Source organism: Salminus brasiliensis, chromosome 8 (genome assembly GCF_030463535.1).
Source record: "Salminus brasiliensis chromosome 8, fSalBra1.hap2, whole genome shotgun sequence".
NCBI classification, from domain to species: Eukaryota; Metazoa; Chordata; class Actinopteri; order Characiformes; family Bryconidae; genus Salminus; species Salminus brasiliensis.
In genome coordinates this window covers 138,147-160,656 of record NC_132885.1, presented here as the reverse complement: position 1 = coordinate 160,656, position 22,510 = coordinate 138,147, and the positions used below count along the sequence as shown (strand labels likewise).

Genomic DNA, 22,510 nt, shown 5'->3' with positions numbered 1-22,510 from the left:
TACACACACACACACACACGCATACACACCACTGATTAACATCTACACACACCACTGATTAACATCTACACACACACACACACACACACCACTGATTAACATCTACACACACACCACTGATTAACATCTACACACACACACCACTGATTAACATCTACACACACCACTGATTAACATCTACACACACACACACACACACACCACTGATTAACATCTACACACACACCACTGATTAACATCTACACACACACACCACTGATTAACATCTACACACACACACACACACACACACACACCACTGATTAACATCTACACACACACACCACTAATTAACATCTACACACACACCACTGATTAACATCTACACACACACACTACTGATTAACATCTACACACACACACCACTGATTAACATCTACACACACACACCACTGATTAACATCTACACACACACCACTGATTAACATCTACACACACACACTACTGATTAACATCTACACACACACACACACCACTGATTAACATCTACACACACACCACTGATTAACATCTACACACACACACACTACTGATTAACATCTACACACACACACACACACCACTGATTAACATCTACACACACACCACTGATTAACATCTACACACACACACACCACTGATTAACATCTACACACACACACCACTGATTAACATCTACACACACACACACACACACCACTGATTAACATCTACACACACACACCACTGATTAACATCTACACACACACCACTGATTAACATCTACACACACACACCACTAATTAACATCTACACACACACACCACTGATTAACATCTACACACACACACTACTGATTAACATCTACACACACACACACCACTGATTAACATCTACACACACACACCACTGATTAACATCTACACACACACACACACACGCATACACACCACTGATTAACATCTACACACACCACTGATTAACATCTACACACACACACACACACACACACACCACTGATTAACATCTACACACACACCACTGATTAACATCTACACACACACACCACTGATTAACATCTACACACACACACACACACACACACACACACACCACTGATTAACATCTACACACACACACCACTAATTAACATCTACACACACACACACACCACTGATTAACATCTACACACACACCACTAATTAACATCTACACACACATACACCACTGATTAACATCTACACACACACACCACTGATTAACATCTACACACACACCACTGATTAACATCTACACACACACACACACACACACACCACTGATTAACATCTACACATACACACCACTGATTAACATCTACACACACACACACACACACACACACACCACTGATTAACATCTACACATACACACCACTGATTAACATCTACACACACACACACACACACACATACACCACAGTTCCAGTTTGTAGACGTATTCACCTTGACTGGTGTGTATGATAATAAGGTGGTAATAGAGTGTGTAATAGCGTGGAGGTGGAGTCTGTACTAGTGTGTAATAGAGTGTGTGATTTACCCTCGAGTATGTTGTCCCACAAGATGGTGACGTAGCGGTCGCGGTCAGATCGGGACTGTTCATGGACAAAGCCCAAAGCATGCATGAGCTCATGAGCTGCCACACCGGACCACATACAACCGGGGGTCTGCAGAGAGAGGGCCTGAGTCCCACCCACCATCCCCAGGAATGACCAGCAGCTGGAATACACACACACACACACACACACACTGCTTTTATTTATTCATTATTCTTCTTTTGATCCAGTTCAGGGCTGAAGGGACAATACGGCGAGCACAGAATCCTAGACATGCAGGTCCGTAGAAACGTCTACCAGCTTAAGCTGGGGGATCTTTCGGCAGGTCCGGGCTCTTCCTCTGGTCTACTCCCACTTGGTTGTGCCCTGGTTGCCACCAACAGGAGGCGGCTAATGGGATAATGGGTTCCTGGAAGCTTCACGCTTGATTCTCCTCAAATCCTCCACGTTTCTTGCGACCCTGTTGACTATTTGCAACAAAACGTTTGATGGTTCTGTGATCACGGCCCAATATCTCGCATCCCTCTGAGAGACTTTAGGTCATTTTTGACTTTTCAAAGTCAGTTCAATCTCTTTGTTGGTCCATTTTGCCTAAAAAAGCTGCCTAGTAATTGTGCACACCTTGATATAGGATATTGACCTCTTAAGGCCACACCCTCCCTCATTACACTTAAACCCGTTAAGCTTTCAGGTTTATCCAGCTTGGAGTTAGAAAATATGTCTAGGAATTATAATATGGTCAGATCAGATCAGACAGACCATTCCTTCGCCCACATGAGCACAGAAGTGGCCCAGCAGATCAGTGAAGGACCAGGAGAAACTCTGACAGTGAGTATCCCTACGCCTGCCCAGCGCCTCTCAACTCGGGCTGCTCCTGACCATTCCCTATCGTGGAGTTTGGTTTCAGAGCCCCAGCTGTGTTACACTCACCCAAATTTGGGCTGGATGTCCAGGAAGTTAGCTTGATGTGTGCGTGGAACAAACTTCACACAGGTTCTGGAGGAGATGTCCAGCATTCCCATCTCTACAGTGATCCTGTCCATGGTGTCTGCAGGGAGGGCGTGAGAGGGTCATTAAAGCCACCATTTGTGCAACTAGGGCCAAGCGCTCGGCCCCTTAGCCTAATAGTACCTGTGCAAACCTTATTCACTTGGACACACACACACACACACACACACACACACACACACACCACACATACATACACCACACACACACACACTGCTTTTATTTTCTGATGATTATCTGTGTAATTCGGGGTTTGTAGTGATCTGACATTTCAGCACAATTAAGTCAGAGTACATTTCTGAGTGGATTATCCTCCACTGGTTCTGCTCTCAGTATCAGACAGACACAGTGCCCCCCCGAAGTACACTGTTAGACTGTAGAACAGTGTGTGTGTGTGTGTAATGCAATGTGTAGCACAGCGTGTGTGTGTGTGTGGTACAGTGTGAGACTGACCATAGAGCAGAGAGAGTGTGTACGGTATGTACACAAACCCATCTACTGATTTTGGCCACAAACAAGTCTGTCCTGGACAGGTGATGGCGCTCCAGGGTCCGGCGGAGGCTATATCCCCTTCTCTAAATGAATACCCCGTCAGCCCTGTCAGATCTGAGAAAGGAACCACACACACACACACACACACACACACACACTGTTATGCACTACCAGTACAACGCTACCACTAATCCACGGGTTATGTTCTGGCCCCCCCTGTTGTCCATCTTCAGAATCACATCTATCTGACCTGGATCTGTCATAATCTCAGAAACACATTCATGTTTGAGTATGATATGATTACTGAACGTCTCTCTGCGAGCATTGCCTGTTGAAGCTCATTTATGTGTACAGGTGTGTGTTAGTGTATCGGGATGTGTGTGTGTTGGTCACTTACAACGGTTGGCCTCAAGGATTCTGTCCATCGGGTTCATCTCGTCTGGAGACAGAAGCTCCTCTGTGAAACAGAAGCAGAAATAGATCTAAGATCAAATCTCTAATCCACCCTCGCTCTCCTCTATAACCCTAAACCACCCTCGCTCTCCTCTATAACCCTAAACCACCCTCGCTCTCTTCTATAACCCTAAACCACCCTCGCTCTCCTCTATAACCCTAAATTACCCTCGCCCTCCTCTATAACCCTAAACCACCCTCGCTCTCCTCTATAACCCTAAACCACCCTCGCTCTCCTCTATAACCCTAAACCACCCTCGCTCTCTTCTATAACCCTAAACCACCCTCGCCCTCCTCTATAACCCTAAATTACCCTCGCCCTCCTCTATAACCCTAAACCACCCTCGCTCTCTTCTATAACCCTAAACCACCCTCGCTCTCTTCTATAACCCTAAACCACCCTCGCTCTCTTCTATAACCCCAAACCACCCTCGCCCTCCTCTATAACCCTAAACCACCCTCGCCCTCCTCTATAACCCTAAATTACCCTCGCCCTCCTCTATAAACCTAAACCACCCTCGCTCTCTTCTATAACCCTAAACCACCCTCGCTCTCTTCTATAACCCTAAACCACCCTCGCTCTCCTCTATAACCCTAAATTACCCTCGCCCTCCTCTATGACCCTGCTTTACCTGAATACCCTCGCTCTCCTCTATAACCCTAAATTACCCTCGCCCTCCTCTATAACCCTAAACCACCCTTGCTCTCCTCTATAACCCTAAATTACCCTCGCCCTCCTCTATAACCCTAAACCACCCTCGCTCTCCTCTATAACCCTAAACCACCCTCGCTCTCCTCTATAACCCTAAACCACCCTCGCCCTCCTCTATAACCCTAAACCACCCTCGCCCTCCTCTATAACCCTAAACCACCCTCGCTCTCCTCTATAACCCTAAATTACCCTCGCTCTCCTCTATAACCCTAAACCACCCTCGCCCTCCTCTATAACCCTAAACCACCCTCGCTCTCTTCTATAACCCTAAACCACCCTCGCTCTCTTCTATAACCCTAAATTACCCTCGCTCTCCTCTATAACCCTAAACCACCCTCGCTTTCCTCTATAACCCTAAACCACCCTCGCTCTCCTCTATAACCCTAAATTACCCTCGCCCTCCTCTGTAACCCTAAACCACCCTCGCTCTCCTCTATAACCCTAAATTACCCTCGCCCTCCTCTATGACCCTGCTTTACCTGAATACCCTCGCTCTCCTCTATAACCCTAAATTACCCTCGCCCTCCTCTATAACCCTAAACCACCCTCGCTCTCCTCTATAACCCTAAATTACCCTCGCTCTCCTCTATAACCCTAAACCACCCTCGCCCTCCTCTATAACCCAGCTTTACCTGAATACCCTCGCCTGCTCCTCATCCTCACCTCCGACACCACAGAGGAGTTCTATAGAAGACAGGAACAGAACCAAACTGTCAGATCTGTTAACTCTCAACCGTCTAACATCCACAACAACAATCACAACAACAACAATCACTACAACAACAATCACAACAACAACAACAATCACTACAACAACAACAATCACAACAACCACAATCACTACAACAACAATCACAACAACAACAATCACTACTACAACAACAATCACAACAACAACATCCACAACAACAACAACAATGATCACAACAACAACAATCACAACAACAATAAAAAGAACAGCAACAATTACAACAGCAGTATTAAAATAATAGTGTAAGTGTAATCTGTGCCCTGCAGAGGGAGTTTAATGTTTATTAATTTAATTTAATAAACATACATTTTCTAATAATCCAGTTCACATAAGTATTGTTCTTATTAGAAGAGAGTCTGATAAATGCAGTTCATGTAAATGATTAAGAAAACAGTGGAACATATACGTTTTGTTAATCTGACTGAATAAATGAATAAAACATGGGATCAGATATTCCGATATATCAGATATTCATTTCATAGCTGTTAATGAAGGGGTTAATGAAGCGCTGTGTCTGACCTGCAGAGGGAGCGTCCAGGCCTGCAGCACCATCCCCAACACAATCCCCACAGACAGCATTCTGCTGCTCACACTACACACTGTACACACACTGTACACACACTGCACACACACTGCCTTCAGTCACACCCCTTATAAACACACTCACACCCGAGCCCCGCCCACTCGGCCTGCGCTGGACATGTGTGTGACGGGCGTGTCAACTCGGTACAGGATATTAGAACAAATCCTTAATTTAGGGGAACGGTTCTCACAATTACTACATACCCTCCAGTCAGCCAGCGGCCGCCCTCCATCAGCATGTTTACAGCAAACACTGCAGCTGAGCCTGCAGGTCTGACTCAACGCTAACATCAGCACAATGCTAACCCCAGCTAATGTACCCTTCTGCACTGCCAGCACCTGCTCTCTACTGTTCACCCCTGCTAGGACACTTCAGACTGTGGTGTCATCATAAGGAGCGGTGGTGGGATCACCAGTAGCTTAAAGGATGTTGGGGAGTGTGAGTAGCAGCTGCTTTGAGCACGCTGTCCTATGGGGAGACTGTCTTTGTTGTTATTATTATTATTATTAATATCATTTTTGTCAATAAAAAAGAAAAGCATATACATGTTGATAAAAACCTCTAGCACCATTTCATAAGTGTCTGTTTAGTAAACATTAGTAAACAATCATTTTTTCATTCATATCCAACAGAAGCTGATGACATGAAGCTCATGCTCATTTTGTTCATTGATTTTTTTGGTTGTAGTGGGGGGTGGGGTGGGGTGGGGTGGGGTGGAGGGGCACCACCTTTAATGAAAAATGTATATTAAAGTACATAATTAGAGAAAATTATGCAAATGTGTTTTGCTAACTGCTAATGATGGGTTAGCTATCAATCGCATGATCATTGACTAACATAAAAGACGAAAACATCCAAAAATGTTATTCATAATTTAATTTTACATAAATACAATTCTGTGAAAAGAAGAGTCTAAGAGTGAAGATTCAGTTCCAGTCAAACAACAGAGCGCTGAAATGAATGGCCCTTATATTTACTCAGATATGACATCACACTACATGATTACATCACACTACATTATGACATCACACTACATGATTACATCACACTACATTATGACATCACACTACATTATGACATCACACGACATGATTACATCACACTACATTATGACATCACACGACATGATTGCATCACACTACATTATGACATCACACGACATGATTGCATCACACTACATTATGACATCACACGACATGATTACATCACACTACATTATGACATCACACTACATTATGACATCACACTACATTATTGCATCACACTACATGATTACATCACATTGTTCTGTCCGGGTCATTGTGTCCTGGTCGTTCTGACCGGGTCGTTTAGTCTCCACTGAGATTTCTACTGCTTTTAATTACACTGGTAGAGTTGATTAATCTTCATGATGTCCAGTTCACTGGGACCGAGCGCCTGCCCCAATTTCCCACTCCAGTTTCGCTTCTGCACAATGGTGGGATTTCCATCCTCAGAGTAAGCATACCTGCAAACACCAGCACAATAATGCCCCTGTTTACCTGAACTCACCTGTACACCTGTACACCTGTACGGTTCGCCAGCATTAAAGACACAATTCAGCAAAACAGAAAATTCCCTCATCCCGAATATCCTTAGCACTGGAGCTACGAGGCTAATGTAACAGGTAATGGAAGCTTATACCCCGCCAATTAGCAAATACAATTAGTAAACTGGGTGAACCTTGGCTTTAAAGAACATACTTTCCGAAGTGCATGATGGAGTTGTAGTCGTAGGGCATGTCCAGGTTGTTTGCTCTGAATTTGGCGAAGTTCCTGGATCGATCTGTAACGATAAAGAGAAGTTCACTGAGCGCCGATCTGCAGACCTGCTTTCCTCCTCCTCTCAGACAGGAACAGCTGCTCTACCTTTCCAGATGTTTGACCAAAGGACAGTGACATATTTGTCCCGGTCAGAGCGAGACTGCTCGTGTAGGAATCCCATAGCATGCATCAGCTGGTGAGACACCACTGTAGAACTGACACAGTCCGGGGTCTGCAGAGAGAGAACCTGCCGGCCTCCATTTGCACCCAAATACGACCAGCACCTACCGTAAATAAATAAATAAACGAATTAATTAATTAATTAATTAATTAATTAATTTAAAACCGTGTTTACATGATTACAGTGTGAGAGTCTGTAGATCTGGTGTGACAGTCTGTAGATTTGGTGTGAGAGTCTGTAGATTTGGTGTGAGAGTATGTAGATCTGATGTGAGAGTCTGTAGATCTGATGTGAGAGTCTGTAGATTTGGTGTGAGAGTCTGTAGATCTGATGTGAGAGTCTGTAGATTTGGTGTGAGAGTATGTAGATCTGATGTGAGAGTCTGTAGATTTGGTGTGAGAGTCTGTAGATTTGGTGTGAGAGTATGTAGATCTGATGTGAGAGTATGTAGATCTGATGTGAGAGTCTGTAGATCTGGTGTGAGAGTCTGTAGATTTGGTGTGAGAGTATGTAGATCTGATGTGAGAGTCTGTAGATTTGGTGTGAGAGTCTGTAGATCTGGTGTGAGAGTCTGTAGATTTGGTGTGAGAGTCTGTAGATTTGGTGTGAGAGTATGTAGATCTGATGTGAGAGTCTGTAGATTTGGTGTGAGAGTCTGTAGATCTGATGTGAGAGTCTGTAGATCTGGTGTGAGAGTCTGTAGATTTGGTGTGAGAGTATGTAGATCTGATGTGAGAGTCTGTAGATTTGGTGTGAGAGTATGTAGATCTGATGTGAGAGTCTGTAGATTTGGTGTGAGAGTCTGTAGATCTGATGTGAGAGTCTGTAGATCTGGTGTGAGAGTCTGTAGATTTGGTGTGAGAGTATGTAGATCTGATGTGAGAGTCTGTAGATTTGGTGTGAGAGTATGTAGATCTGATGTGAGAGTCTGTAGATTTGGTGTGAGAGTATGTAGATCTGATGTGAGAGTCTGTAGATTTGGTGTGAGAGTATGTAGATCTGATGTGAGAGTCTGTAGATCTGGTGTGAGAGTCTGTAGATTTGGTCTGAGAGTCTGTAGATCTGATGTGAGAGTCTGTAGATTTGGTGTGAGAGTATGTAGATCTGATGTGAGAGTCTGTAGATTTGGTGTGAGAGTATGTAGATCTGATGTGAGAGTCTGTAGATTTGGTGTGAGAGTCTGTAGATCTGGTGTGAGAGTATGTAGATCTGATGTGAGAGTCTGTAGATTTGGTCTGAGAGTATGTAGATCTGATGTGAGAGTCTGTAGATTTGGTGTGAGAGTCTGTAGATCTGATGTGAAAGTCTGTAGATCTGGTGTGAGAGTCTGTAGTTCTAAATGAATAGTGGAACCCAGTACGGTTCCTCTCACCCTGATCTGGGCTGGATATCCAGGTGGTCTCTCTGGTGTGTTCTGGGCACAAATCGCACACATGTCCCTCTCTCTATCAGCTCCATCCCTCGCTTTATCTTCCTTTCATCCTCCTCACCTGCACACACACACAGACACCTCGCTTACCACTGCGCACCTGCACTGCACTCCTCCTGGGGCTTGTATGATGTGGGGTGTGATGGTGGATGTGATGGCGGGTGTGATGTATGATGAGATGGCAGATGTGATGGCGGGCGTGATGGTGGGTGTGATGGCGGGTGTGATGGCGGGCGTGATGGCGGGTGTGATGGCGGGTGTGATGGTGGGTGTAATGGCGAGTGTGATGGCAGGTGTGATGTATGATGAGATGGTGGGTGTGATGGCGGATGTGATGGTGGGTGTGATGGCGGGCGTGATGGTGGGTGTGATGGCGGGTGTGATGGCGGGCGTGATGGCGGGTGTGATGGTGGGTATGATGGTGGGGGTGATGGCGGGTGTGATGTATGATGAGATGGCAGATGTGATGGTGGGTGTGATGGCGGGTGTGATGGTGGGTGTGATGTATGATGAGATGGCAGATGTGATGGCGGGCGTGATGGCGGGCGTGATGGCGGGTGTGATGGTGGGTGTGATGGTGGGGGTGATGTGGGTGTGATGTATGATGAGATGGCAGGTGTGATGGTGGGTGTGATGGTGGGTGTGATGTATGATGTGATGGCGGGTGTGATGGTGGGTGTGATGTATGATGAGATGGCGGGTGTGATGGTGGGTGTGATGTATGATGAGATGGTGGGTGTGATGGCGGGTGTGATGTATGATGAGATGGCGGGTGTGATGTATGATGAGATGGCAGATGTGATGGTGGGTGTGATGGCGGACGTGATGGCGGGCGTGATGGTGGGTGTGATGTATGATGAGATGGCAGATGTGATGGTGGGTGTGATTTGGGCGTGATGGCGGGTACTCACTGTAGAGGGGAGAGAGAGTGTACGCTATATAAACATGACCGTCCACTGATTTAGTCCACAGACAGCTCCGTGCAAAACAGCTCCTCTCAGAACGCCGGGACACTGCAATATCCCCCTCCCTGATACTGACCCCATCCACTGCACGCACACCTAAACACACACACACACACACACACACACAGTGTTCTAATGTAATCCAATTTACAGCATATCTAAATAAAATCAATTTAAGTCTAAACTGGACGCACCCTGATAGTCATTAACTGCTATAATGGTGTCCATCGGAGTTCCTCCGTTCTGTTCCATATAATCTAGAACACAAACCACACTGTAGAACCTGTAAAGTGGAATCACACTGTTCTCTACATAATTAAACAATCAGTCAGAGTGGGGGGTCTGGCGGAGGTTGAGGGGTTTGTTGGGTTTTGAGGGAGTTTGGTGTGAAACACTCAGTTCTAGATAAGCTCCCCCAGTCAGAGTTGTTCTACAGTGGAGGTTCTAGATAAGCTCCCCCAGTCAGAGTTGTTCTACAGTGGAGGTTCTAGATAAGCTCCCCCAGTCAGAGTTTTTCTACAGTGGAGGTGAAGGGAAGCAGATGTCTGAAGCTCTAATAAAAGACACTGCCTGGTTTCATTCACCACCACTGGACAGAAATCAGAGTGGGTTCAATTCTTAAATCCTAAAAATATATTTATACACACACACACACACACACACACACAACGCTGTAACAGACATACATATATATACTGACTGATATATCAGTAGTGACTTCATGTGTGTATATATATATATTGCAAATTCAAAAATATTACCACATATCTAAACAAACACACACACACACACACACACACACACACACACACACGTATATTTTCGATATGTGCTGTTATAAACAGAGTATGACCTTTAAAACAATAGAGATGATTAAATTTAACAATGAATATTAGGAACACTGGGAAGAGTGGGGACAGTTGGAAGAGCGGGGACAGTTGGGACAGTGAGAACAGTGGGGACAGTTGTAAGAGCGGGGACAGTGGGAAGAGCGGGGACAGTGAGAACAGTGGGCACAGTGGGAAGAGCGGGGACAGTGAGAACAGTGGGGACAGTGGGAAGAGCGGGGACAGTGAGAACAGTGGGGACAGTGGGAAGAGCGGGGACAGTGAGAACAGTGGGGACAGTGGGAAGAGCGGGGACAGTGGGAAGAGCGGGGACAGTGAGAACAGTGGGGACAGTGGGAAGAGCGGGGACAGTGAGAACAGTGGGGACAGTGAGAAGAGCGGGGACAGTGAGAACAGTGGGCACAGTGGGAAGAGCAGGGACAGTGGGGACAGTGAGAAGAGCGGGGACAGTGAGAACAGTGGGCACAGTGGGAAGAGCGGGGACAGTGAGAACAGTGGGCACAGTGGGAAGAGCAGGGACAGTGAGAACAGTGGGGACAGTGGGAAGAGCGGGGACAGTTGGGACAGTGGGAAGAGCGGGGACAGTGGGGACAGTGGGGACAGTGAGAAGAGCTGGAGGTTTCTACAGAGTATAAAATCGGAGAGGTAAAGTCAGTGTGAGGAGAGTCTGCAGCTCTACCTGAGTAACTCCTCCGGAGGCGTCGGCTTCCAGCGTGACCTTTAGCAGAGCTCTACACACAGCAGAGACAGAGAGACAGACCATCTGAAGACCGTACAACAGCGGACTAGTGGAGCCTACTGGCTTAAAGATGCCCTTACCTGAGCACTCCGAGTGAACCCCTGCAGGAGCGTGAGGAAGAGGAGGATGGCGAAGGCTGTTGGGCTCATGGTGGCTGATGTTCTCGACTGTCTGCTGGAGCTCAACTCAAACCTTTTAACCTTCTCCAGCAACCTGCTTATTAACTCCTTCACCAGCCCGCAGAGAGCTGACTAACACCCTCACTGTCTGACACCTACAGCCCTACCCTCACACTGAACCTAGACCCTCACACTGAACCTAGACCCTCACACTGAAACCTAGACCCTCACACTGAAACCTAGACCCTCACACTGAACCTAGACCCTCACACTGAACCTAGACCCTCACACTGAACCTAGACCCTCACACTGAAACCTAGACCCTCACACTGAACCTAGACCCTCACACTGAAACCTAGACCCTCACACTGAACCTAGACCCTCACACTGAAACCTAGACCCTCACACTGAACCTAGACCCTCACACTGAAACCTAGACCCTCACACTGAACCTAGACCCTCACACTGAAACCTAGACCCTCACACTGAAACCTAGACCCTCACACTGAACCTAGACCCTCACGCTAAAACCTAGACCCTCACACTGAACCTAGACCCTCACACTGAAACCTAGACCCTCACACTGAAACCTAGACCCTCACACTGAACCTAGACCTCTACACCTGCCCCAAAACCCTAACACTGAACCTAAACCTCTACACCTGCCCCAAAACCCTAACACTGAACCTAGACCCTCACACTGAACCTAAACCTCTACACCTGCCCCAAAACCCTAACACTGAACCTAGACCCTCACACTGAAACCTAGACCTCTACACCTGCCCCAAAACCCTAACACTGAACCTAGACCCTAACACTGAACCTAGACCTCTACACCTGCCCCAAAACCCTAACACTGAACCTAGACCCTCACACTGAACCTAGACCCTCACACTGAAACCTAGACCTCACACTGAAACCTAGACCCTCACACTGAACCTAGACCCTCACACTGAAACCTAGACCCTCACACTGAACCTAGACCTCTACACCTGCCCCAAAACCCTAACACTGAACCTAGACCCTCAAACTGAAACCTAGACCTCTACACCTGCCCCAAAACCCTAACACTGAACCTAGACCCTAACACTGAACCTAGACCTCTACACCTGCCCCAAAACCCTAACGCTGAACCTAGACCCTAACACTGAACCTAGACCTCTACACCTGCCCCAAACCCTTACACTGAACCTAAACCTCTACACCTGCCCCAAAACTCTAACACTGAACCTAAACCTCTACACCTGCCCCAAAACCCTAACACTGAACCTAGACCCTCACACTGAACCTAAACCTCTACACCTGCCCCAAACCCCTAACACTGAACCTAGACCCTCACACTGAACCTAGACCCTCACACTGAAATCTAGACCCTCACACTGAAACCTAGACCCTCACACTGAACCTAGACCCTCACACTGAAACCTAGACCTCTACACCTGCCCCAAAACCCTAACACTGAACCTAGACCCTAACACTGAACCTAGACCTCTACACCTGCCCCAAAACCCTAACACTGAACCTAGACCCTCACACTGAACCTAGACCTCACACTGAAACCTAGACCCTAACACTGAACCTAGACCCTCACACTGAAACCTAGACCTCTACACCTGCCCCAAAACCCTAACACTGAACCTAGACCCTAACACTGAACCTAGACCTCTACACCTGCCCCAAAACCCTAACACTGAACCTAGACCCTCACACTGAACCTAGACCCTCACACTGAAACCTAGACCTCACACTGAAACCTAGACCCTCACACTGAACCTAGACCCTCACACTGAAACCTAGACCCTCACACTGAACCTAGACCCTCACACTGAACCTAGACCTCTACACCTGCCCCAAAACCCTAACACTGAACCTAAACCTCTACACCTGCCCCAAAACCCTAACACTGAACCTAGACCCTCACACTGAACCTAAACCTCTACACCTGCCCCAAAACCCTAACACTGAACCTAGACCCTCACACTGAAACCTAGACCTCTACACCTGCCCCAAAACCCTAACACTGAACCTAGACCCTAACACTGAACCTAGACCTCTACACCTGCCCCAAAACCCTAACACTGAACCTAGACCCTCACACTGAACCTAGACCCTCACACTGAAACCTAGACCTCACACTGAAACCTAGACCCTCACACTGAACCTAGACCCTCACACTGAACCTAGACCCTCACACTGAAACCTAGACCCTCACACTGAACCTAGACCTCTACACCTGCCCCAAAACCCTAACACTGAACCTAGACCCTAACACTGAACCTAGACCTCTACACCTGCCCCAAAACCCTAACGCTGAACCTAGACCCTAACACTGAACCTAGACATCTACACCTGCCCCAAACCCTTACACTGAACCTAAACCTCTACACCTGCCCCAAAACTCTAACACTGAACCTAAACCTCTACACCTGCCCCAAAACCCTAACACTGAACCTAAACCCTCACACTGAACCTAAACCTCTACACCTGCCCCAAACCCCTAACACTGAACCTAAACCTCTACACCTGCCCCAAAACCCTAACGCTGAACCTAGACCCTAACACTGAACCTAGACATCTACACCTGCCCCAAAACTCTAACACTGAACCTAAACCTCTACACCTGCCCCAAAACCCTAACACTGAACCTAGACCCTCACACTGAACCTAAACCTCTACACCTGCCCCAAACCCCTAACACTGAACCTAAACCTCTACACCTGCCCCAAAACCCTAACACTGAACCTAGACCCTAACACTGAACCTAGACCCTCACACTGAACCTAGACCCTCACACTGAACCTAGACCCTCACACTGAATCTAGACCTCTGAATCTGAGCTTTAGGTCACTTTAGGAGTCTTTAAGCTCCACTTTGCACGGCTGTTTTTTCTGGCTCTGATCATCTGTAGATTTTTAATCTGCTGATTGATGATTTGACTTTATTGTTTATTTATGTGATATTGACTTCAGTCTGTTTCTACTCTCTTCTGTTAATAGAAGAGTTTTTCATTTCTTTAAACTCTTACATTCATACAAATATAATTTATTAGTGACATTTAATGATGTTTATTATTACTAATCCGATCAAATAAATATTACTAATCCGATCAGTTAAATATTATTAATCTGATCAATTAAATATTATTAATCTGATCAATTTAATATTACTAATCTGATCAATTTAATATTACTAATCCGATCAATTAAATATTATTAATCTGATCAATTAAATATTACTAATCCGATCAATTTAATATTACTAATCCAATCAATTAAATATTATTAATCTGATCAATTTAATATTACTAATCCGATCAATTTAATATTATTAATCTGATCAATTTAATATTATTAATCTGATCAATTTAATATTACTAATCCGATCAATTAAATATTATTAATCTGATCAATTTAATATTACTAATCCGATCTATTTAATATTACTAATCCGATCAATTAAATATTATTAATATGATCAATTTAATATTACTAATCCAATCAATTAAATGTTACTAATCCGATCCATTAAATATTATTAATCTGATCAATTTAATATTACTAATCCGATCCATTAAATATTACTAATCTGATCAATTTAATATTATTAATCTGATCAATTTAATATTACTAATCCAATCAATTAAATATTATTAATCTGATCAATTAAATATTATTAATCAGATCAATTAAATATTATTAATCGGATCAATTTAATATTACAAATCCGATCAATTAAATATTATTAATCTGATCAATTTAATATTACTAATCCGATCAATTAAATATTATTAATCTGATCAATTTAATATTACAAATCTGATCAATTAAATATTATTAATCTGATCAATTTAATATTATTAATCCGATCAATTAAATATTATTAATCCGATCAATTTAATATTACTAATCCGATCAATTAAATATTATTAATCCGATCAATTTAATATTACAAATCTGATCAATTAAATATTATTAATCTGATCAATTTAATATTACTAATCCGATCAATTAAATATTATTAATCCGATCAATTTAATATTACAAATCTGATCAATTAAATATTATTAATCCGATCAATTTAATATTACTAATCCGATCAATTAAATATTATTAATCCGATCAATTTAATATTACAAATCTGATCAATTAAATATTATTAATCTGATCAATTTAATATTACTAATCTGATCATTTTATTTTAGGGTTATTTTAAGACTTTTTTCATCTTTATTTGATATTCTCTTTATGTCGTCTCTTAGTGTTTGATGTAGGAAGTGATCAAAGCATTTCACTGAGTTGTACCGGGTACTTTGAGTTAGTTTGGCCACGCCCACCCAGAGCTAACACGGCCAGTTGGATTACCGGACGAAGAGACAGGTGAACAGGTGACGTGACGGACAGGTAAGTGTCTGAACAGTGAGCAGAGAGACAGACAGGTTCGCTGTCGGTTCCGAGACGCTCCTGAATGGATGGTTCTGCTGAAGCTGTGGGCGGAACACACCACTGTGATTGGTCAGAAAACCACTGACGCAACCAGAGCCCAAGACCAGCTTCTCCCAGTTCACATAAAGAGGAGGACTGAGGTCAATGGAAAGGTTATTTAATGGTTTTTTAAAGGTTATTTAAAGGTTATTTAAAGATTATTTAAAGGTTATTTAATGGTTATTTAAAGGTTATTTAAAGGTTATTTAATGGTTTTTTAAAGGTTATTTAATGGTTATTTAAAGGTTATTTAAAGGTTATTTAATGGTTTTTTAAAGGTTATTTAATGGTTAATTAAAGGTTATTTAAAGGTTATTTAATGGTTTTTTAAAGATTATTTAAAGGTTAATTAATGGTTATTAAAAGGTTATTTAATGGTTAGTTAAAGATTATTTAAAGGTTAATTAATGGTTATTTAAAGGTTATTTAATGGTTAGTTAAAGATTATTTAATGTTTTTTTAAAGGTTATTTAATGGTTAATTAAAGGTTATTTAAAGGTTATTTAATGTTTTTTTAAAGGTTATTTAATGGTTAGTTAAAGATTATTTAAAGGTTAGTTAAAGGTTATTTAATGGTTATTTAAAGGTTAATTAATGGTTATTTAATGGTTAGTTAAAGGTTATTTAATGGTTATTTAAAGGTTATTTAAAGGTTATTTAATGGTTAATTAAAGGTTATTTAAAGGTTATTTAATGGTTATTTAAAGGTTATTTAAATGTTAATTAAAGGTTAGTTAAAGGTTATTTAAAGGTTATTTCATGGTTAATTAAAGGTTATTTAAAGGTCATTTAATGGTTAATTAAAGGTTATTTAAATGTTATTTAAAGGTTACAAGAACAAGATGAATGAATTAAAGATGAAGTAAGTGAACAGTGATTTGGGTTCTCTACAGAGCTGGTAAATCCAGGTCCAGAAAGTAAGAATCCACCCCAGGAGCAAAATCCAGGGCTGGACTTTTCTTCACAGGAGCTGAAATGGAGAACCTGAACATCTGCAGTGTTCAGGTACAGTCGTGTCTAAAGAACCTGGTTCTGCTTTTCTCAAGCAGTGGAGATTACCTGCAGAACCCAGCTAAAGGGTACAGAACTGGGCTAGCTCAGGTTCTTAGACCAGTGCTAAGTGCTAAAGCTATGTGTAACATGCTAAAGCTAACGTGCTAAGATCTGACTGTAACCATGTAGCATTAATGTTGAGTCACCCTGCTGGAAATACAGGAAGGCCAGCTCACACTGGTCAGCGCTGACCAGCACAGGGGTGCTTATCTACCCGCATAACCAGTGTGACCAGTAGATGAATATGTTGAACGTTTGCTTTGACCAGCTGGTCTTCCTAGTCCAGCACAACTCTGATGACCAGGACAGAGCAGGTGAACAATCTAGCCAACAACAGAGGAGTGGTCAAGTTGGGGTCAGGTTCTGAGGAGGGCTGGTACAGAGAAACCGTCTGTTAATTTTCATTTAGAGAAGCTGGGTTAATCCCTCTGAAGGAGTCTGGGGGTGTGCGGTCAGTCTCTGTGTGAACGGTTTGCTGCAGGATTTGCTGAAGGAGCTGAAGGACAGGAGGGAGGAGCTGCAGAGAGTGAAGGACGAGAGGGAGCAGATCAGCCTGCAGATCCAACAGCAGTAAACATCCACCCAGATAACCCCTCACCAGCCCATGAGCCGCACCAGAGAGAGAGAGAGAGAGAGAGAGAGAGAGAGAGAGAGAGAGTGTGTGTGTGTATATGTTTACTGTGTGTGTATACTGAATGTATAGTGTGTGTGTGTATATGTGTTTACTATGTGTGTATCTTGAATGTATAGTATGTGTGTGTATATGTTTACTATGTGTGTGTACTGAATGTATAGTATGTGTGTGTGTATATGTGTTTACTATGTGTGTATCTTGAATGTATAGTGTGTGTGTGTGTGTATATGTGTTTACTATGTGTGTATCTTGAATGTATAGTGTGTGTGTATATGTGTTTACTATGTGTGTATCTTGAATGTATAGTGTGTGTGTGTGTATATGTGTTTACTATGTGTGTGTATACTGAATGTATAGTGTGTGTGTGTGTATATGTGTTTACTATGTGTGTGTGTATACTGAATGTATAGTGTGTGTGTGTGTGTGTGTGTGTAGTCGTGAGGAGATGGACCGCAGGATGCTGCTGCTGCTCTATATGGATGAAGGTCTGATGGACGCTCTGGTGAAGCTGGATTCTGTAAAGAAAGAAAAGCAGAAGCTGGAAAATCAGATCCACCAACTCACCAGCAGGTATAGTCACATGTTCTAGATAACAGTGGGTTCCACAGTGTCAGACTACCACATAACCAAGTCTATAAGAGACTACTGAAGAACTGCCGCTGACTTTCACTGACCGACGCAGAAACCCGCAGTGGCATGCAGTTTCTCTGACCGACCTGCAGAGGGAGCTGTCCGCTGTGCTGCAGGAGGAGACTGGTCTGAGTCTGCGGTGTGGGGACCTGAGGGCCGCTCTGCAGGACCCTGAGACAGGTGCTGCTGTTTATGAGGCGTCTCAGTCAGGGTGGTTTACAGGGTATTCATCTGTGTTCATCTCTCATCTGCCTCCAAACAGGGCCTGAACCTCCCGAGCAAGATCGGACCAGCGCTGATCAGAACCAGGCGGCGGTCAGAGCAGCGAGGAAACGAGCGGCACGGAAATAAACCCGGATCCCCAGTAACACACAGACCCCCGCTGGACAGACCCCCGCTGGACAGTGTGTGTACTGTATATACAGTATAGTGCAAAAGTTTGTGCACCCCTGTGTAAAGTACACGTGTTGATGAGTGTGTAGGTGAATAAATCCACAGCAGTACACAAACTTTACCCAGACTCTATTTATTAAGAAAAGGAAATCTGTGATATGTGAAGCTGGGTAATGGGAGAGTTGGTATTTTCTGCTCCTGGGCTCCCCCTACAGGCCTGGAGTGTAAAAGGGGGTGGGGGGGGGGGGGGGTTCTGTGGAATAGCAACAGTGATAAAGAGGGAGGTGAACGGCACCAACCGCAGAGACGAAGGACAGAAAATGATCTAAATTCCGAGGGGATCACGTCCCCAAAAACCCTAGAAGAAAAAAAACAACCTGATCTGAACTGATTCGAACAGAAACTGTATTTTATTGCTGATCTGAGGAGAATTTACAAACACTGATTACAGCAGCTGACTAACTGCACATGCATTTGTGGACAGTGTGAGAGCTGCAGAAGCTTGATCTGAAGGTGGAGCAGCATGTGGGCGGAGGTGGTAGAGTAACACTACAGGATTTTACACTAATATGACTCTATGGGTTCTGCAGCGTTACACAGCAGTTCTGGAGAGAGGTTCTCCTCCTGCAGCTCCACCACCAAACCTCCATAGTGCAGTAGCAGCAGCAGCGCTCCGGCCCGGAGTGGGAATGACGGAGACGCCGTTCTCCCTGTTCCAGACAGTGGAGCATCAGCATGATCCTGAAGCTGCTGATTTAAGGTGGAGCTGATACAGGATGATGATTTAAGATGGAGCTGATACAGGATGATGGTTTAAGGTGGAGCTGATACAAGATGATGGTTTAAGGTGGAGCTGATACAGGATGATGGTTTAAGGTGGAGCTGATACAGGATGATGGTTTGAAGTGGAGCTGATACAGGATGATGGTTTGAAGTGGAGCTGATACAGGATGATAGTTTAAGGTGGAGCTGATACAGGATGATGGTTTAAGGTGGAGCTGATACAGAAGGATGATTTAAGGTGGAGCTGATACAGGATGATGATTTAAGGTGGAGCTGAAACAGGATGATGGTTTAAGGTGGAGCTGATACAGGATGATGGTTTAAGGTGGAGCTGGTTTGCAACGAGAGGAGCGAACACACTGGACCTTGTTTACACAAACATCCCCAGCGTGTACCGGGCGGAGCCCCGCCCCCACCTCGCGTTCTTGTACCACATGTCTGTGTGGCTGACTCCAGCATACACACCTCTCATCAGACGCTCCAGACCAGTTCAGAAGCAGGTGAGAACCTGGCCGGCAGGAGCCATCTCTGCCCTTCAGGACTGTTTTGAGTGCACTGCATGGGACATGTTTAGGGAGGCTGCAACTGAAGGCGACTATGTTAACTTGGAGGAGTACACAGCATCAGTCACTGGCTACATCAGCAAGTGTATTGATGAAGTCACTGTCTCCAAAACCATCACCACACGCCCAAACCAGAAGCCGTGGATGACTCCTGAGGTGCGTGCGCTACTGAGGACCCGCGACTCGGCCTTCAGAGTGGGTGACAAGGCGGCCCTGAGGAAAGCAAAAGCCAAATTGTCACGAGCCATCCGAGAGGCAAAGCGCGCACACGCCCAGAGAATCCACAACCACTTTAAGGACACCGGTGACACACGGCGCATGTGGCAGGGCATCCAGGCAATCACAAACTACAGGACAATGCCGCCGTCCTGTGACCGTGATGCCTTCCTCCCTGATGCCCTGAATGACTTCTATGCACGATTTGAGGCACAAAACAACACGTCGGTGAGAAAGACCACGCCCAAGCCGGACGAACAGCTGTTGTGCCTGACTGCAGTGGACGTGAGGAAAACTGCACAGAGTCAACCCACGGAAAGCTGCAGGACCAGACAACATCCCCGGCAGAGTGTTCAGAGAGTGTGCAGACCAGTTGACAGATGTTCTCACCGACATCTTCAACGTCTCCCTGCGCAGCTCCACTGTCCCAACGTGCCTCAAGACATCCACTATCGTCCCCGTGCTGAAGAAGTCCACAGTGTCCTGCCTCAATGACTACCGTCCCGTAGCTCTCACGCCCATCATCATGAAGTGCTTCGAGAGGCTAGTCATGAGGAACATCAAGACCCAACTGCCCTCTTTATTGGACCCCCTGCAATTTGCATATCGTCCCAACCGCTCCACGGACGATGCCATCACCACCACCTTCGTCTCTCCCTTACCCACCTGGAGAAGAAGGACACCTACGTCAGAATGCTGTTCATAGACTTCAGTTCAGCATTCAACACCATCATCCCACAGAATCTCACCAGGAAGTTAAGCCTGCTGGGCCTCAACACCCCCCTCTGCAACTGGATCCTGGACTTCCTGACGGGGAGGCCCCAGTTAGTCCGGTTCGGGGACAGCAGCTCCAGCACCATCACCATGAACACTGGGGCACCCCAGGGCAGTGTACTGAGTCCTCTGTTGTTCACCCTGCTGACTCATGACTGTGTTGCGAAACACAGCTCTAACAGCATCATAAAGTTCGCCGATGATACAACTGTGCTGGGTCTCATCAGCAAAGGCGACGAGTCAGCATACAGAGAGGAGGTGCAGCAGCTGACAGACTGGTGTACAGTCAACAACCTTCACTGGAATGTAGAGAAGACCAAGGAAATGGTTGTTGACTTCAGGAAATCAAGACAAGACCACTCTCCGCTCAACATCAACGGCTCCTCTGTGGAGATCATTAAGAGCACCAAGTTCCTTGGTGTCCACCTAGCGGAGAACCTCACCTGGTCCCTGAACACCAGCTCTACAGCCAAGAAAGCCCAGCAGCGTCTCTACTTCCTCCGGAAGCTGAGAAAGGCCCGTCTCCCTCCACCCATCCTCACCCTCTTCTATAGAGGGACCATAGAGAGCATCCTGAGCAGCTGCATCACTGCCTGGTTTGGGACCTGCACAGCCTCTGACCGCAAGACCCTCCAACGCATTGTGAGGACAGCTGAGAGGATCATCAGAGTCTCTCTCCCCTCCGTTATTGACATTTACACCACCCGCTGCAGCCGCAAAGCAACCAGCATTGTGGATGACTCCACCCACCCTTCACACAGTCTGTTCTCCCTCCTGCCATCAGGAAGAAGGTACCGCAGCATCCGGTCCAACACGACCAGACTCTGCAACAGCTTCTTCCCCCAAGCCATCAGACTCCTCAACACAACTCAACTTCTGAACTGTTATTTTTCTGGTACATGTACACTCTCCCTCTCTCTCTCTCTCTCTCTCTCTCTCTCTCTTTCTCTCTCTCTCTCTCCCTCTCTCTCTCTCTCTCTCTCTCTCTCTCTAATTTGCACACTACCCCCAATTATTTATTATCCTCTGTCTGCACTGTATTGTGCTGCACTTGTGTCTTGTATGCACTGTGTCTATGTTGCACCATGGTCCTGGAGGAGCGCTGTCTGGTTTCACTGTGTTCTCTGTATGGAGCTGAAATGACAATAAAACCCACTTGACTTGACTTGACTTGATAGAGAACTTGTTAAACTACGTAAATGAACAGGAGCTGTGTATTAAGCTGTAAGGAGGGACTCTATGGAGAATGGGAGGAGGTACATTTGCTCTTTAATATATATATATATATATATAAAATCAGCCTTAACATAAAAAGCAGCTAGAACTGTAAC

The 22,510-nt window shown here is 45.0% G+C and overlaps 3 protein-coding genes across 3 annotated transcripts in view; 1 reads left to right on the top strand and 2 right to left on the bottom strand.

The window, feature by feature from the left end:
- hce2l1 (high choriolytic enzyme 2-like 1) overlaps positions 1-5,586 on the bottom strand; it is an 11,221-nt gene extending 5,635 nt beyond the window's left edge. The window contains exons 1-6 of the mRNA XM_072686068.1: positions 5,527-5,586; positions 4,889-4,940; positions 3,489-3,548; positions 3,053-3,205; positions 2,522-2,639; positions 1,576-1,754 (exon numbers count right to left, since the gene is read on the bottom strand). Coding sequence (XP_072542169.1) covers positions 1,576-1,754; positions 2,522-2,639; positions 3,053-3,205; positions 3,489-3,548; positions 4,889-4,940; positions 5,527-5,586 — 622 coding nt within the window. The remainder of the gene's footprint in view (positions 1-1,575; positions 1,755-2,521; positions 2,640-3,052; positions 3,206-3,488; positions 3,549-4,888; positions 4,941-5,526) is intronic.
- Positions 5,587-6,946: 1,360 nt separating this feature from the next.
- Positions 6,947-11,712, bottom strand: hce2l2 (high choriolytic enzyme 2-like 2). Its single transcript, XM_072684963.1, has 8 exons — positions 11,614-11,712; positions 11,474-11,525; positions 10,141-10,203; positions 9,893-10,042; positions 8,925-9,042; positions 7,477-7,655; positions 7,312-7,393; positions 6,947-7,076 (listed from the first exon to the last, which is right to left on the bottom strand). Exons 1-8 carry the CDS (start codon positions 11,680-11,682, stop codon positions 6,947-6,949), a joined length of 843 nt encoding a protein of 280 aa, XP_072541064.1. The 5' UTR covers positions 11,683-11,712.
- Positions 11,713-15,996: 4,284 nt separating this feature from the next.
- Positions 15,997-18,959, top strand: LOC140560792 (uncharacterized). The gene is made up of 6 exons (XM_072685338.1): positions 15,997-16,246; positions 17,027-17,138; positions 17,668-17,756; positions 18,256-18,390; positions 18,503-18,630; positions 18,713-18,959. The coding sequence occupies exons 2-6, from the start codon at positions 17,109-17,111 to the stop codon at positions 18,799-18,801; spliced, it is 471 nt and encodes a 156-aa protein (XP_072541439.1). The 5' UTR covers positions 15,997-16,246; positions 17,027-17,108; the 3' UTR covers positions 18,802-18,959.
- Positions 18,960-22,510: the final 3,551 nt, after the last annotated feature.

Coding starts and splice junctions, on each gene's coding strand:
- hce2l2 (XM_072684963.1), bottom strand. CDS start 11,682: ATGAGCCCAACAGCCTTCGCCATCCTCCTCTTCCTCACGCTCCTGCAG. Junction 11,526..11,613: donor GGTTCACTCGGAGTGCTCAG/GTAAGGGCATCT, acceptor TGCTGTGTGTAG/AGCTCTGCTAAAGGTCACGC. Junction 7,077..7,311: donor TCCATCATGCACTTCGGAAA/GTATGTTCTTTA, acceptor TGGTGTTTGCAG/GTATGCTTACTCTGAGGATG.
- LOC140560792 (XM_072685338.1), top strand. CDS start 17,109: ATGGAGAACCTGAACATCTGCAGTGTTCAG. Junction 17,757..18,255: donor AGCCTGCAGATCCAACAGCA/GTAAACATCCAC, acceptor GTGTGTGTGTAG/TCGTGAGGAGATGGACCGCA. Junction 18,631..18,712: donor TCTGCAGGACCCTGAGACAG/GTGCTGCTGTTT, acceptor GCCTCCAAACAG/GGCCTGAACCTCCCGAGCAA.